Source organism: Anabrus simplex, chromosome 1 (genome assembly GCF_040414725.1).
Source record: "Anabrus simplex isolate iqAnaSimp1 chromosome 1, ASM4041472v1, whole genome shotgun sequence".
NCBI classification, from domain to species: Eukaryota; Metazoa; Arthropoda; class Insecta; order Orthoptera; family Tettigoniidae; genus Anabrus; species Anabrus simplex.
The window spans coordinates 1,034,897,244-1,034,912,337 of NC_090265.1; the positions used below are offsets into that span (position 1 = coordinate 1,034,897,244).

Here is a 15,094-nt window from a genome sequence, read left to right on the forward strand (position 1 = left end):
AAACACGGGTCACGTTTTGCACGGACCTGGATAAGTCTGTCCTAGTGAGCAACTTCGAGAAGAGAGGATGGAGTCAGGTCGGACCTGACGATGACTGGAACTTCTACTGGTAAGCGTAATATTGACTACCCCTTTGACTAGTTGCTTAAGAGTGCATTGATCTAAAAACGTTGTTGGGGACAGTAGAATAGGGAAGGACTAGGAGAATGAAGATGGCGGCCGTGATCTTGTTTAATGGGAGGCTATACATGTTCTGTAATATTATTCCGATTTACACGAAATTTTGAGAGTTGATTTAATATGTATTTAGTTAAGGAAACTTGGACATATTCATTTAAATGGAGTAAATATTTCCGAAATTGTGGCGGGTTTTTTTGCAAGTTGCTTTACGTCGCACTGACACAGATAGGTCTTATGGCGACGATGGGACAGGAAAGGGCTAGGAGTGGGAAGGAAGCGACCGTGGCCTTAATTAAGGTACAGCAAACTTCTCTTCCAACTGTTAATGAACAGCCTCCATTCCTATGCGAGGTGCTCGCATCCCATAGCTTCAATGAGTCCTTTGACATCGATGTAATACCATACACAAGCTGTTCATCAATCTCAAAATATATGACCAGGTTCTTATCTCTTTAGCGATATATGATGGTTGTTCCTGGGGCTAATATATTCCTCTCCTTTAGTCTGGTACCCGGTATTTATGAAGATTGTTTTAGGCAAAACAAGATCACGCACAACGTCATTTAATTCACCTTGAGTGAATGGTTTGCACAAAATTGTTTGCATCAGACAGCACGACGTCAAAGTCGTCATTATCTGATTTTGTCAGGATATTAGATTCATCACTGGAAATGGAAGTTGAAAATGTTTGGAAAGTGGGGATAGGAACATCATCACAGTGTGGTATGGGTCTTATAACTGACCGCAAGAAGTTAGGATGTTCTTTGAATGGAATGTTTTGACCTTTTGTTAAAGCCTGTTACATCAACAATATAAAAGTAGCAGTCTTCTGCATTATCTTGCTGTTCCCGCCACACCATCGGAACTCCAAAACTGAGACATTTCCTCCGTCCCTTTTGTCCACTTTCTGAGGTTTCCAACACATGTTCGACACACTTTTTTGCGGTGCACAGCATTTGTCCTAGTCGCCGAGTTTAACTACAAAATATGCATAATAAGCCTTGGATGCAAAGTATGATCTATTTTTCCTTTGTTTTGCAGTTTTAAAACAGCCACATATGCAGCAAAATATGTCTGGGTCATTTTCACACTTTCTACGAATGGTAGTCATTATTCATAGGTGTCTATAGTGGAAATATATATCAAGTTTGTATTTTTTAAACAATACAATACAGAAAAATACATAATATTACTATTTAGAGAAAAGAAACCTGATATAATGGTGAAAAATGGTGCTTAATGATCGATCCAACAAACACTTAATACAGGAACCTGCAACAGAGGAAAATACATAAAGTTGCCATTTGTGAAAATCTCGACGTGCTGGTGGAAACTGGATGTGATTTATGAATTCAGCACCCTAGAAGCAATAAATATAAATTAATTGTTACCTTAAAGTCAGCAAAAGTGGTGTACACCTATGTTAATAAACAAAGAATAGATCGCATTGGGTAGGACAGCAATTTTTTGTACATTAAAAAATACGACAAACGAAAATAAGAGAAAATAAGGTAATCACTAATTCAACTAATGAAGCGTAGGATACACGTTGTCCTAGATTATAAAAAAACTGCTTAACATCTAGGAGAAAAACGACAGTGACCATTTGGAGAATGGGTATAAATATTTATTAGGGTCAATTATAAGGTTTAATGTAGACATGATACGGTATATGTGAACCCCCACCCCAGAAGATGCCTTGGATCTGTCTAAATAGAAACAAATGTGCCGACAAGCGGATCCTGCCATTGTGCGGGAGTAACACTAGAAAGATGATGAATGTAAACAAAATAGACCAACTGTAATAAGGAAAAGTACATGTATAAAAACGCAATTTGGACTACAGTAAACGATTATTCTCTCTCCAGTTTCAAGTGATCCGGAGCTATGGGATGGGAATAATGCATTTCATTCTACAGAACAAAGTGAAATGATTTTTTGTACACGATGCTAAATCAAAACTAATTTCTGTTCCAGGGCGGGAACCCAAACCTGCAGGAATCTGTTCAGTGTTGATAGCGGTTACCGGATGAATGACAACCAGTGAGTAAATACCATCCGTGTTCAATATATTTTCGAGATTGTAACTGGAACGATTGCTTTATAGATGCTATAGTCATCAGCCTTGGGTACATACATGTGAGTGAATATTCTTTAATAGTCACACCAGATTTATTTAATAACTTATTTTATTATACTGGCTGTAAATGTAACGATTATTGTATTTGAATATAAGCCTTGAATTTCAAATAAGGAAATATTGGCAGAAAGAAACTTCTTATGGCCATCATGAAATGATAAATCCATTTTCTAAACCAGTGCTGTTGGCACACTATTCACATATCCATTTAAATACATTTATAGGGGTCCACTGTCTGTAATTTCGTATATTTTGCCATGTTTTGAGATATTTATCTGTTTTAGGTTAACTCAATATCATATCAGTGTTTTTTTTTAGCTTTCGTGTCTGTCTGTTCACCTTCATGGAGAAACCAAACTTCATATTCAGACTCTACTCATCCAGATCAGCCAGCTCAGTAACACAGATCGGAGACAGGGTCGCTGAGATGAATTGTCACACTGCGGATGCCGTTTAAGTCCAAGTTCAGTTCCCATGGGCATGGGGGTTGAGAGGAGTTGATAAAGAATGTCCAAATTGGCCGAGATTATTGGATGTATGTGTGTACATTCCAACAGCTTTCAACCAAACTTGGTATACTTATTGAACCCTTTAAGGTACTTCGCTGGATAGCTGCCTTCCTTACCTATTAGAAAAGTGGCATGAAATCTTTCTATTGGGTCGTTTAGGGTTCTTCGTCACTTGTTTAGGTAAAAGGCGGGTTTCAGTATCTTAATCTATCTACTAAATGAGAGGAATTGAGTCAAAGAAATCAATGTTTATTTAAATCTTTTAAAATAAAGTCGAAGAGACACACGAAACTTTACCAACGAACTCAAATTTTCTCCATAATAAAAATAACAATAATAATGCTGATGAGAGATACCGGCTTAGGAGACCTTAACACAACTGCCTGAGGGGCATCCTTACTAGAAACCACTGTCTTAATTTAAGAGTTAAATAAAGAAAGTATGGAGATCCCTAAAATCGGCTTTCATGTAAAATTGCATGTACCATCATAATGATTCATGATGATCCAGCCCCCGTAGCACGAGCTCTGAACTCTTGGTATAATTAAGGCAGCCCAATCATTATGTGCCACACAGTTGTTGTACGGCATGGACCCTTAGTTGAATCGATGTGATCTGCGACTATGTCATGGACCGACATTTAACTTTGTAATTTACGCTAAAGTCATTGTGGACGATGGCCGCAAGGAAAATGATGATATAATGGCAAATGGCCTTAATCTAAATCACTGAGGTTGATGACCCCATGACCATCCAAATTTATAAGCTGAAGGCTGAACACAATTAATTTACAGTAACTGATGACCAAGGTTTCCACATTAATAAATCCCCAGCACATATGATGCTTAACAAATCAAATTAAAAATGATAACACAACAACAAATGCTCACAACACTTGTGGCAGTAAAGTCCCTTGCCATCGGACACTTCCCCTTAATCGTTATGTTAACAAATTAAATTTCCCAGCAAAACAAACTAAGATTTCCAGAATATATTTTCAAGTTAGTAACTTGATTTTATGTGAATTCTCAAATACGATTTTACTGAGTTTACTCATTTAATACATTGAAGTAATCTCATATTCCTAATTAATAAAAAATTATATCTACCCGGACGAATTGTTTCTTTAAAAACCCCTAATTATTTCAATTACAGTATTTGTTTTGTTTTATTTATTGCTCACTTTCTCCATCACTGCTCAAAATGGGATACATTGTAATTACCAATACTATTTATTTCATGACGTCACTCAACAAGCTTACATTAACACTAACAATTATTAAAAAACTAGCTTGGATAATCCTAACATTTAATCCTACAATCTGCATAAATTAACACACAACGCAAAAATAACAAGTCCCCGTCACATCGCTTCGTCATAATTTAAATAAATAAGACTTTGTACAACCTTCGAATAATGTCAGATTCTCAAATTTTGACATCCCTGAAAATAGCTAAATCCAACCTACCGTCTCATTTCCGTCGCTTCAAAAATGAATTCAAATCTTTATTAAAACGAGTCTATTATAAAGAACAAAATCTGTTTCCAAACATTTTAACACATGACAAATTCCAGTTAGTTTCTTTCGTATAGCGATCTCTATTCTATCAGTTGGTCGGGATAACGGAACAATTCTTCCCTCTGTTATCTTGAAACGAAATACATGTGTGCTAGTCGCGTTTTAACTGGCATTAAAATGAAACAACAAAACTCGATCTCGCTGGCAATTCTCATAAAATATAATTCTTAACCCACATAGATTATGCGAAGAGATTTACTTTAAGACGTCAATCATATATCCTTATCCATCACAGTCCTACGGTTTCACGTAGAATCCTAATTATTGACTGAGCCTATTCCCATTTCAATAAATTACACAAAATAACTCCTCGGGTTTACTACATTGAATATCCCGGCATCAACACTACAGGCTTTCAATAATCTGATTCACAATCCTCCTTACTTTCCATAGAAAATCTCTGCGAGACAAAGGACATTGTTTTTTAAAAATCTCATGATGGTTTATAGTCACTGAACGTTGTCTTGTGGGACCATTTCACGAACTCAAGAGTGTATTTTCTCTGATGGTGACCGGGCGGGTTGGCCGTGCGGTTAGGGGCGCGCAGCTGTGAACTCGCATCCGGGAGATAGTGAGTTCGAACCGAAATGTCGGCAGCCCTGAAGATGGTTTTCCATGGTTTCGCATTTACACACCAGGCAAATGCTGGGGCTGTACCTTATTTAAAGCCACGGTCGCTTCTTTCCAACTGCTAGGCCTTTCCTATCCCATTGTAGCCATAAGACCTATCTGTGTCGGTGCAACGTAAAGCCACTAGCAAAACATACTCTATAAGAGATAAATGATCGGAAATTGTATTCCATATAACTTTTGTTATCAAGTACTTTTCGATAGGACCAATAACTTAGATTACTTAAAAATTAATTTCAGGCCGTGGCCGCTTCCCTCCCACTCCTCGCCCTTTTCTATCCCATTGTCGCTATAAGACCTGTCTGTGTCGGTGCGAGACAAAGGACATTGTTTTCAAAAAATCTCATGGTGGTTTATAGTCACAGAGGGAATCAAGGTGCAGCAGAGTTATGCAATGAGTTTCAATCGTCGTCAGCGCCATTCGTAAAAAGGAGCGAGTCTTCAGATTGAAGTTTTCTGTCGTAAGCTATTGAAAACTGGATGGGCTTGATAACGTGGACGTGGTGTGGTGATAGTTATTTTAAGGAAGTAAATGATCGGATTAACCTCTCTCATCACTAATAAGAAGAAGAATCGTTCTTCTAAAAACGAAAAGGGACCATAAAAGGCAAGATAAAAAGGCTCCCTAGATCTGTTATTCTCTGTAATGCAACTACCGGGGTATGGGTATTAGCTTGTCCCATCCTCGAGTTTCCAATAAATGTAATGTTTGCAGACAGAGCTGTGGTAATTTTGTTAACTAGTAGTGCCTTTGTCTTCTTCAGGTTAATGTTTTTAATATTGTCTGCTGAACTCTCTTCACTCTATCGTCTCTCTCTCTCTCTCTCTCTTTTGAGCTAAATTGGGAGTTTTTTATAGAAATATAATTAGCGCAAGTAGAATTATGCCCCCTGCCGGCTTGGTTGGTACATTAGCAACGACAAGCAATCATGAAAGAGTGCCTATCAAAACTCCCAATTCTTATCTTTTTCAGAACCATAAACCACTTTCCCAACCATTATGAACTGTCGCGCAAGGACCTACTGGTGAAGAACATCAAAAGGTACCGCAAGGAGCTGGAGAGAGACAAGGATCCTCTGGCAGAACGAGGAGATGCTCCAGGGAGGTACCTCTACCTGGACTTCATCCCCGTCACGTTCGTTCTTCCCGCAGGTAAATGTAGATGATAGCTTCTCTCTGAGTGCTATTTTATAAGAAAAAGATGGAATGGATGGTTATAATAATAATAATAATAATAATAATAATAATAATAATAATAATAATAATACAGTAGAATCTCGTTAATCCGAACTAATCGAGGGGATAAGATGACCAGATTAACTGAAGTCCGGATAACTTAAATTCGAAAATAATAGTACCAGGTCTCCTTCTTGCGGATGGCATCCTTCTGCTTACATTGACTCCCGCGAGCGTGCAGGGAAATATAAATGGAGTAGAAAAAAAGGCCACTAGGGGAATTTTGTAATGTAATGGGGAGAATGAAAAGAAATTTAAATAATATAACAAGAAGGGAAATGAGGGGCGTAATAAGGTGGTTAATGGGGGTACACAAAATAAAGCATAGAGACAAAATAGAGGTGAAAATAAATGTTTACTGTGTTTCTGAAGATATGGGATGGGCACGCCTTATAAAAGACTGTTTAGAGACAAGGGAAGTAAGAGTGAAATTTAATCATGAGTATATGAGAAAAATTGATAACGAAAATCAGCTGTACACGATTGTAAAGTTGTCGAACAGAGAGTGGATTCACTCGGGAAAAGTTGCAAAATTATTTGTCATTATTAGGGTAATCTTGGCAAGTAAATTGGTGGAAGGAAAAGAATTGATACATGTTAGCTAGTAAAAGAACTGTGCCTATGGCAACCTAGACAATATATCCCCGTTGAAGTCTAGAGAAGTTACGTACGTAGATTATAATTAAAGCATATGATTAATGTATCGTCGTATTCTAATTAGTGTACATGTTCTTTCTGGTTTTTTTTCGACAGTCAATATTAAATATTCATTTCAGGGGTCGGACATGGTATCGAGTGACTGATGGTGACTACTGTGGTGACCCCTCTGGGGGGTCATGTTTTCGGGGTAACTGATGGGCCTCTATAGCATGTCCGAAAAGTTTCACTTCTTACAATAATGCTTCTAACACGCCGTTCAGGTCATTCTTTCTCTGTTCAATTTCTAAATCACTTACAAATGTTAAATTTTGATGAATGGTGTTTTCCGGACATCTTATTCTTTCCCTGTGCTTTTACTGCATGTTTTCCAATTATGCTATAGAATATTACATTTTGTAAATTTTGTATCGTAAAGTAAGATTACAATAAACAATACCCTCTCCCGAATCTATGGTTTTCGATATTATGGGAGACGGGTATTATCTTATCCTATCTTAAAAGAATAGTAGGAGGTGAATTAAAACTCCGTTTACAGCAACAAAACACGTTTAATGTGGTAACTATATTTAATGATTAAGAGACCAAAACTGTGTTGCGTTTCCAAAATTTGTAAATCCAGCCTGAACTCTCGGAAAAATGTTTTCGCAGGATCTTGATTCTGAATTTCTCTTACTCCATTCCACTCAGTCGCAGATGAGTGCACCACTTGTACGGTACACACCAACATTTTGGGTTTCACCTTGCACTCAGCTCTTCACAGTTTTCTTTTCCCACATTACATTTTAGTACAAGTGTTAATAATTCACTCTCCTGTCTTCATAATATTTTGTCATTCTTTTCTGTGCACAGATATTAATCACCGATGCCCCATTTTTAAGTTGCTCTATGAAAGATAATTTTCGTGTTTAAAGGCCGTTGTGTCTAAATTCGTGTCCAGAAAAGTTCTTACTCAATGACATACTGAAAACACGTTAACATTCAGTAAAATACAACACTCTACAGAACAAAGAACGAGATGTGTTTGATTCAGCAGCTTAATAAACACTAGCTGCGGTGTATAATCCTTAACAGTGTGCAAACAGCCCCATCGAGCTGTGTGATGAATTGGATTGTTGACTTCCATCAATTTTTCCATTCTCCATTTCCACAAGTTTGTTTATTTTTATTTTTTCCGCCCCAGATTAAGCGAAATTTGGCTTATTGGGGTTTCATATCAACGAGCCTTCACTGTAGTGATAATAGTCTTCAATATTTATTGTGTCAGGTACTTTTGGAAAGTTTCCCTAGTTAATAGAAACTAGCACCCATACTCTGAGTACCTAATGTCGAATTTCAGGTGCTTACGGGAGGACATACAAGTTTTCTAATTATCGGTTCGAACAAATCTCAGATGTTCACTGGTATAGATAATGCAGAACAGACTTCTGTCTAGGAAGGGATTTTCGACACACCCCTAAAAACTGATTTTAGTATGATCACATCGAAGGACATACTGTAGGCCTACACTAAATGCATGGCCAAGAAACTGACTCATTAAGCAGTTCATAAACGATATTACCACATGACTGAGATTGGCTGCTGATAGTCGAATAGTCAGAAGCATTTTATAGCAAATGACCAGCTTGGCCTGAATTAAATATGATAATAATTATAATAATAATAATGGCGTATGACCTCCGGAGAGGCCTGGTGCAGGTCTTTTTCTAGTAGACGGCCTATTAGGCGACCTGCATGTCTGTGAAGATGAGGGCCCTACCTAGGATGATTTCTAATGCTGAAAACGCCACACACACACCCAGCCCCCGAGCCATTGGAATTAACCAATTAAGGTTAAAATCCCCGACCCGGCCGGGAATCGAACCCGGGACCCTCTGAACCGAAGGCCAGTACGCTGACCATTCAGCCAACGAGTATTAGATATAATGATGACTGTTTACGAACGTACGAGTACTAAAAACGATTGGTAAACTATGTGATTTATATTTTTAGGTAAGAATCCGAATCCTTACCTGAATGATCGGCGTACTGGTCTTCGGTGTTTGATTCCCTGCCGGACAGAGGATTTTAAACAAGTACAGTTAGGTCATCATGCTCGGAGACTGGGTATTTTTGTTCGTCCTAATACTCATTTCTTCATCTACACACAAAATATCACACCAATACTAAAGAGAACACGTAATAATGAATATATCCCTCCATATGCCATTGGCGTCATGAAGGGTGTCCGGCTGTAAAACTGAGCCAAGGCCAAAAAGACGATATTTACTGACAAGAATTAAGTGACAATTAGAAATATTTTGAAAGAAAGAACCTCCTGCGAATGGACCCATATTGCGCATAAGGTCATAATAATGTAAAAATATCGTTAAAAGGGCATAGTCCTATTGCACACAGGTGAAATGTTATTTATTACCTGCGGCCACTGTCTAAACTGCGTTTATGTGGAATTTAAGTACCTGCATTCAGTGCTGTAATGAAATGCCGTTTTTCTCCATACTTTCAGTTTTCTAGGCTTAAAAGTAGCGAAGTAATATCTGAATATACTGCTAATATGGCTTGACGTTACGTAAGAGGTGCTTAGTCATTGCTTTAAAGTAACTTCAATTATAAATTAGTTTACGTCACTGAGTTGTTCGATTAGTATCAATTTAATCTGTAGTAGTAATATATAATGGCGTATGGCCTCCGGAGACGCTTTTTCTAGTCGATTCTGTAGTAGTAAGTAGCCCCCTTAAGGAAATAGTGCGCAATTTGGCCCAGTTGGTAGAGATGGCTAATTTCAGTGAGGAACGCCTGTCTTTTGTGGTGCTTACATTTGTTGTTCCTTGTTAGTGCACGATACGTATACGGTATATATATCACTGCGCGGGTAGGCCTACTTCTTAAACCAAACCAAACCACATGGCACTACAGCCCTTCAAGGGCCTTGGCCTACCAAGCGACCGCTGCGCAGCCCGAAGGCCTGCAGATTACGAGGTATCGTGTGGACAGCACGACGAATCCTCTCGGCCGTTATTCTTGGCTTTGTAGACCGGGGCCGCTATCTCACCGTCATATAGCTCCTCAATTCTAATCACGTAGGCTGAGTGGGCCTCAAACTAGCCCTCAGGTCCAGGTAAAAATCCCTGACCTGGCCAGGGATCGAACCCGGGGCCGCCGGGTAAGAGGCAGGCACGCTACCCCTACACCACGGGGCCGGATCCTACTTCTTAAATCGTCAATAAAAACAAAATTATTTGGATATAAATTATTAAACTGTTTTCCCAACGCACTACGGAGAGCTGCGCAGGTATTCCAATCGTATTCGTCCTGGAATGCCCACACGACCGGCGGAAAGCGCCCATGGGTGTTGATTTAATTCTCCACTAAATAATGGGCTAATGGAGAAGGCGATTCTAGTAATGCTGACGTCAAGTCTTCTGCAAATGCATATTATATCTCTTGTAATAAACACAATTGGCCGTGTGCGCTAGGTGACGATTTGTAAGGATAGTAAATTGTGCTCAGCGTGCTGCCTTCCGTCTACAAATTATTTGGAACTAGGTTTAAGTGTTCTGTTGTATTGCTGCATTACTCTCGTTATTCCAGCATGGTTTTAGACACCGACTGTCCGGATCTTTGGCAAAAGGATGAGGACAGCAGCCTTCGGTTCAGAGGATCCTGGTTTCGATTCCTCGTCGGACCGTGGATTTTAGCCTCGTCTGGTTAATTCCTTTGGCTCAAGGATGGGGTATTTATGTACGTCTCAACACACACCTCTCTATCAATCACCACACAAACACAAAAAAAGTGAATACATCTCTCCACACAAGGTTGGTGACAAGAAGGGAATCTGGTCGTAAAAAGGAAAAATAGCTATGTAGTGCTTAAACCCTGTAATTAGGAAAAGGCTAAAAGGGATGGGATATTTAAGTGAATATTGTTTAGGTAATACGTGAAAATCCTTCTTTAACTTCCATCAAGAATGAATAAATTAAAATACCGCGATGAAGTCATTGTACATCATGTCCAAATGTTAAACGCTGTTCCAGACTACAACATGTTTGTAGAGGAGTACCGTAAGAATCCCCAGAGCACGTGGATCATGAAGCCGTGCGGCAAATCTCAGGGAGCTGGGATCTTCCTCATCAACAAGCTGTCCAAATTGAAGCGCTGGTCTCGAGAGAGTAAGACACCCTTCAACCCAAGTCTCGTCAAGGAGTCTTATGTTATATCCAGGTAACGTACCAATCACAAGCTTCTTATTACTTACCAGCGGAATTGCCTATTCTTCGTATGTTTTCTTATTGACGAGAACATGTAAGAACAATAATTCTTCCTTGGTTCTTAATGTGGGGTGTCGAAAGAAATATGACGGAACAGCTCGTCACAAGTTGTACCGAACATGTTAGCTGAATACTCGGCGTTGCTCTTGTAGAAATCTATAGTCGATGTTAGGCAATACGTCATGAACCTATACCACTAGGAACACACGTGGTTTACTTCATTCGCTCTAACCCACGGATGGTCAAACCGTGAACCACTTGGTAAGCAACCCGCAAAGACAGCAAACACCACATAGTTCGGAACGAATTGGTAGATGGGGCCACAAACGGACGTTGAGTGGACTGACGGTTAACGATTCTTACACAAATAATGGTTACGGCTTATTTGTACTTTAGACTACTGTAAAGATGAAAATACGTTTAATTACGTATCTTTTACATGTTCAATTATTTCACTAAAAACGGACGAATGAATACTTCCCACCCGCAATGCCATTTTTTGTAGCTTGCGCGAAGGTCAAACACCACTTGCGGTTTCTGAACCAGTAATTAGTATACCTGTGCAATGTGCAGTGTGCATTCTCTAACCTCTTGGTTCTTGGCTATGCTTGCGTATGCCGTGTATTAAATAAGAAAGCGAGGGGGAGATGCAACTATTGTCTCCTCTCATAGCCACCGTGCGCCTCCATGGCTAAATGGTTAGCGTACTGGCCTTTGGTCACAGGGGTCCCGGGTTCGACTCCCGGCGGGGTCGGGAATGTTAACCATAATTGGTTAATTTCGCTGGCACGGGGGCTGGGTGTATGTGTCATCTTCATCATCATTTCATCCTCATCACGACGCGCAGGTCACCTTCCGGTGACAAATAAAAAGACTTGCATCAGGCGAGCCGAACTTGTCCTCGGACACTCCCGGCACTGAAAGTCATACCCCATTTCATTTTCATAGCCACCACATAGTCAGGAACCACTGCTCCGTCAATAAACACACCTTCCAGAGACATATTTAAATAATTCCCATTTACATATGCAGGGAGTATAATACAGTATATTTTGCGACATCAAAGACGTGCAAGGTAGGCTTCGGCTTTCCAGTGGCCACGGCTCTACCGTGGCTCTACACCTCTGTATTCGGGAGACAGCGAGGGGATGGCCCCCACCCTTGGCTGTCCTGAGAATGGTTTTCCGCGGTTTTCCATTCTCCTGTACAAAGGCGAATGCCGGGAAAGTTCTTAGTATATGCCACGACCGCCGAACCAGCGATCTTCTGAAAATATCACCTTTACCGATCTAATTCTCATTGGCCTGGGAGAGGCGTCACCTTCTATGAGGCCCGCCACACCCCTTTAGGGTGTCATATGCAAATGCAAATGCTAACTCGTATCCTCATACTGAGGTGGTGAAGCTCTTTTCAGGCACACCTCCAATGGAGGTGAGTTGCATGTACCATTTCAACCACATACCATTACTCCTGCCATTATTAAATTCCTGGCAGTAACGGGAATCGAACCCGGGACCCAGAGGACGGCAGGTAATAACACTAACCGTTACGTTACAGGGGCGGACAGGGTACGGGATTCATACTAGTAGTAAACTTAGAATCCTTCAATTTCAGTCCACTGATCAAAACAAGAAGCGGAGCCGCCAACGGCTCCATCATAAAAAAGGCTACATTCTGCGTGTTACAACTCAGAGCAAGCCCGAGCAAGAGATATGAACACTACCAAGTGGCATGAAAAAAATTCATAGCGTGCTTTTATTCCCTTACATTGACACTTAGGGGCTGACATTTTAAAAAAGGCTTCTTAACTGTAACTAATGACCTGAAAGGAACCTCCATGCAAAATTTCACGGGCCGATGACCTAGATGTTAGACCCCTTTAAACAACAAGCAACAAGCAAATTTCACACTCATTCACCCAGCGAGTTGGCTACGCGGTATGAGTTACTTAGCTTTAAACTTTCATTCGAGAGATGGTGGGGTCGGAACCCACTGCCAGTGGTTCTGAAGATGGTTTTCCGTGATTTTCCATTTTTGCACCTGGCAAATGTTGGAGATGTACCTTAATTAAGGCCATGGTTGTTTCCTTCCAAATCCTAGCTGTGTCCTATCCCACCGTCGCCATATGACCTGTGTGAGTCGGTGTTTCGTAAAGAAAGTGTAAACAATGTCTCATCGGTTTCATGGTTCGGGAGATATCGTGATAAGTGAGTGGTATTTTACACACATGTACAATATATATATATATATATGTGTGTGTGTGTGTGTGTGTGTGTGTGTGTGTGTGTGTGTGTGTGTGTGTGTGTGTGTGTGTGTGTGTGTGTGTGTTTCTTTAGTTCGGCTCCTTGGCTGAATGGTCACCGTACTGCCTTCTGTTCAAAGGGATCTGGGTTCGGACCGGAGATTTTAACCGAGTACGGTTAAATCCTCTGGCTCGGGAACTGCAGGTTTGTGTTCATCTTCATACACTTCTCTTCATCGACATCACATCACACTACCTACCCCTACCACAGAGGTGGGGTTAGGAGGGGCTTCTGGTCGTGAAACTAAAACAGTAACTTGTAGAGGGGGTGTTTTCAGCATCTTTGGACAGTTATAAAGGAGCTATTTCCTTGAACACAATTTGTTCCCTTTTGCTCTAAAACTACCGGTATCAATGTTCTTGGCACGATCCATGCCTACAAACCCAGTATTTTGCTGGATATTCTGAGCTTCAAAAACCTACCACAAGGTGTATTTTACTGTGATGTAATTTTGTGTATGTATGAGAAAAGTTTTTTAATTTGCTTTGTAGATGAAATATATTAATGTCAATTCTTTCTTTCTTAATCTGTTTAACCTCCAGGGTTGGTTTTCCCTCGGTCTCAGCGAGGGATCCCACCTCTACCACCTCAAGGGCAGTATCCTGGAGCGTGAGACATTGGGTCGGGGGATACAACTGGGGAGAATGACCAGTATCTCGCCCAGGCGGCCTCACCTGCTATGCTGAACAGGGGCCTTGGTGGGGGATGGGAATATTGGAAGGGATGGACAAGGAAGAGAGAAGCAAGCGACCGTGGCCTTAAGTTAGGTACCATCCCGGCATTTGCCTGGAGGAGAAGTGGGAAACCACGGAAAACCACTTCCAGGGTGGCTGAGGCGGGAATTGAACCCACCTCTACTCAGTTGACCTTCCGAGGCTGAGTGGACCCCGTTCCAGCCCTCGTACCACTTTTAAAATTTGGTGGCAGAGCCGGGAATCGAACCCGGACCTCCGGGGGGTGGCAGCTAATCATACTAACCACTTCACCACAGAGGCGGGAATTTATGTTAATTTTGAATACTATAGTAGAAAATTACGTATTGGTCACAACAGAGTTAAAACCAGCTTGAAATGTATATATTTTGCTGATGTATGAGTTTCATTGTGACTCACTATAAATGAATGGTCTTTCACAGTCGCACGTGCTCTAATAGTAAACAGATCTAAACATGTACGATTGTCTCCACTCCCAGCTCTATAACCTAGTCTAGAACCACGCGTGTAAGTTTAGCTTTGGCTACCGCACTTCCAAGACAGCGGCGTGTCACATCCGGATTCGATTCTAGTGTGTTCTGAGCGCAAGGCCTCCATCTCTGGGTGTTCTAAACGTTAAAATAGCCTGGCTAGAGGTCTCTAGAGGGTTACGTGCCAGATGCGACCGTGCCGGATGCGACCAGGCCATTATCGTGCCAATAGCGACCGAGTGGATAAGCATCGTGCCGCATGCGACCCATCAATCACTTACAATTGATCTGTCACCAAGTGGCAGATTGCTTATTAAGTAGCTAACTTGGTCTTTTCTAAAATAAAGGTCTGATACCGTGGTTAACAGGTTCGAGTGCCGTTGGTCGAAAGAAAAATATAATAATGTT

The 15,094-nt window shown here is 40.6% G+C and overlaps 1 protein-coding gene across 1 annotated transcript in view; it reads left to right on the forward strand.

Annotated features, from left to right (window-relative positions):
• The first annotated feature begins 2,194 nt into the window (after positions 1 to 2,194).
• LOC136857907 (polyglutamylase complex subunit TTLL1-like) overlaps positions 2,195 to 15,094 on the forward strand; it is a 189,520-nt gene continuing 176,620 nt past the window's right edge. The window contains exons 1-3 of the mRNA XM_068225200.1: positions 2,195 to 2,223; positions 6,013 to 6,191; positions 10,967 to 11,153. Of these exons, the coding sequence (XP_068081301.1) occupies positions 2,210 to 2,223; positions 6,013 to 6,191; positions 10,967 to 11,153 (380 nt within the window). The 5' untranslated portion in view covers positions 2,195 to 2,209. The remainder of the gene's footprint in view (positions 2,224 to 6,012; positions 6,192 to 10,966; positions 11,154 to 15,094) is intronic.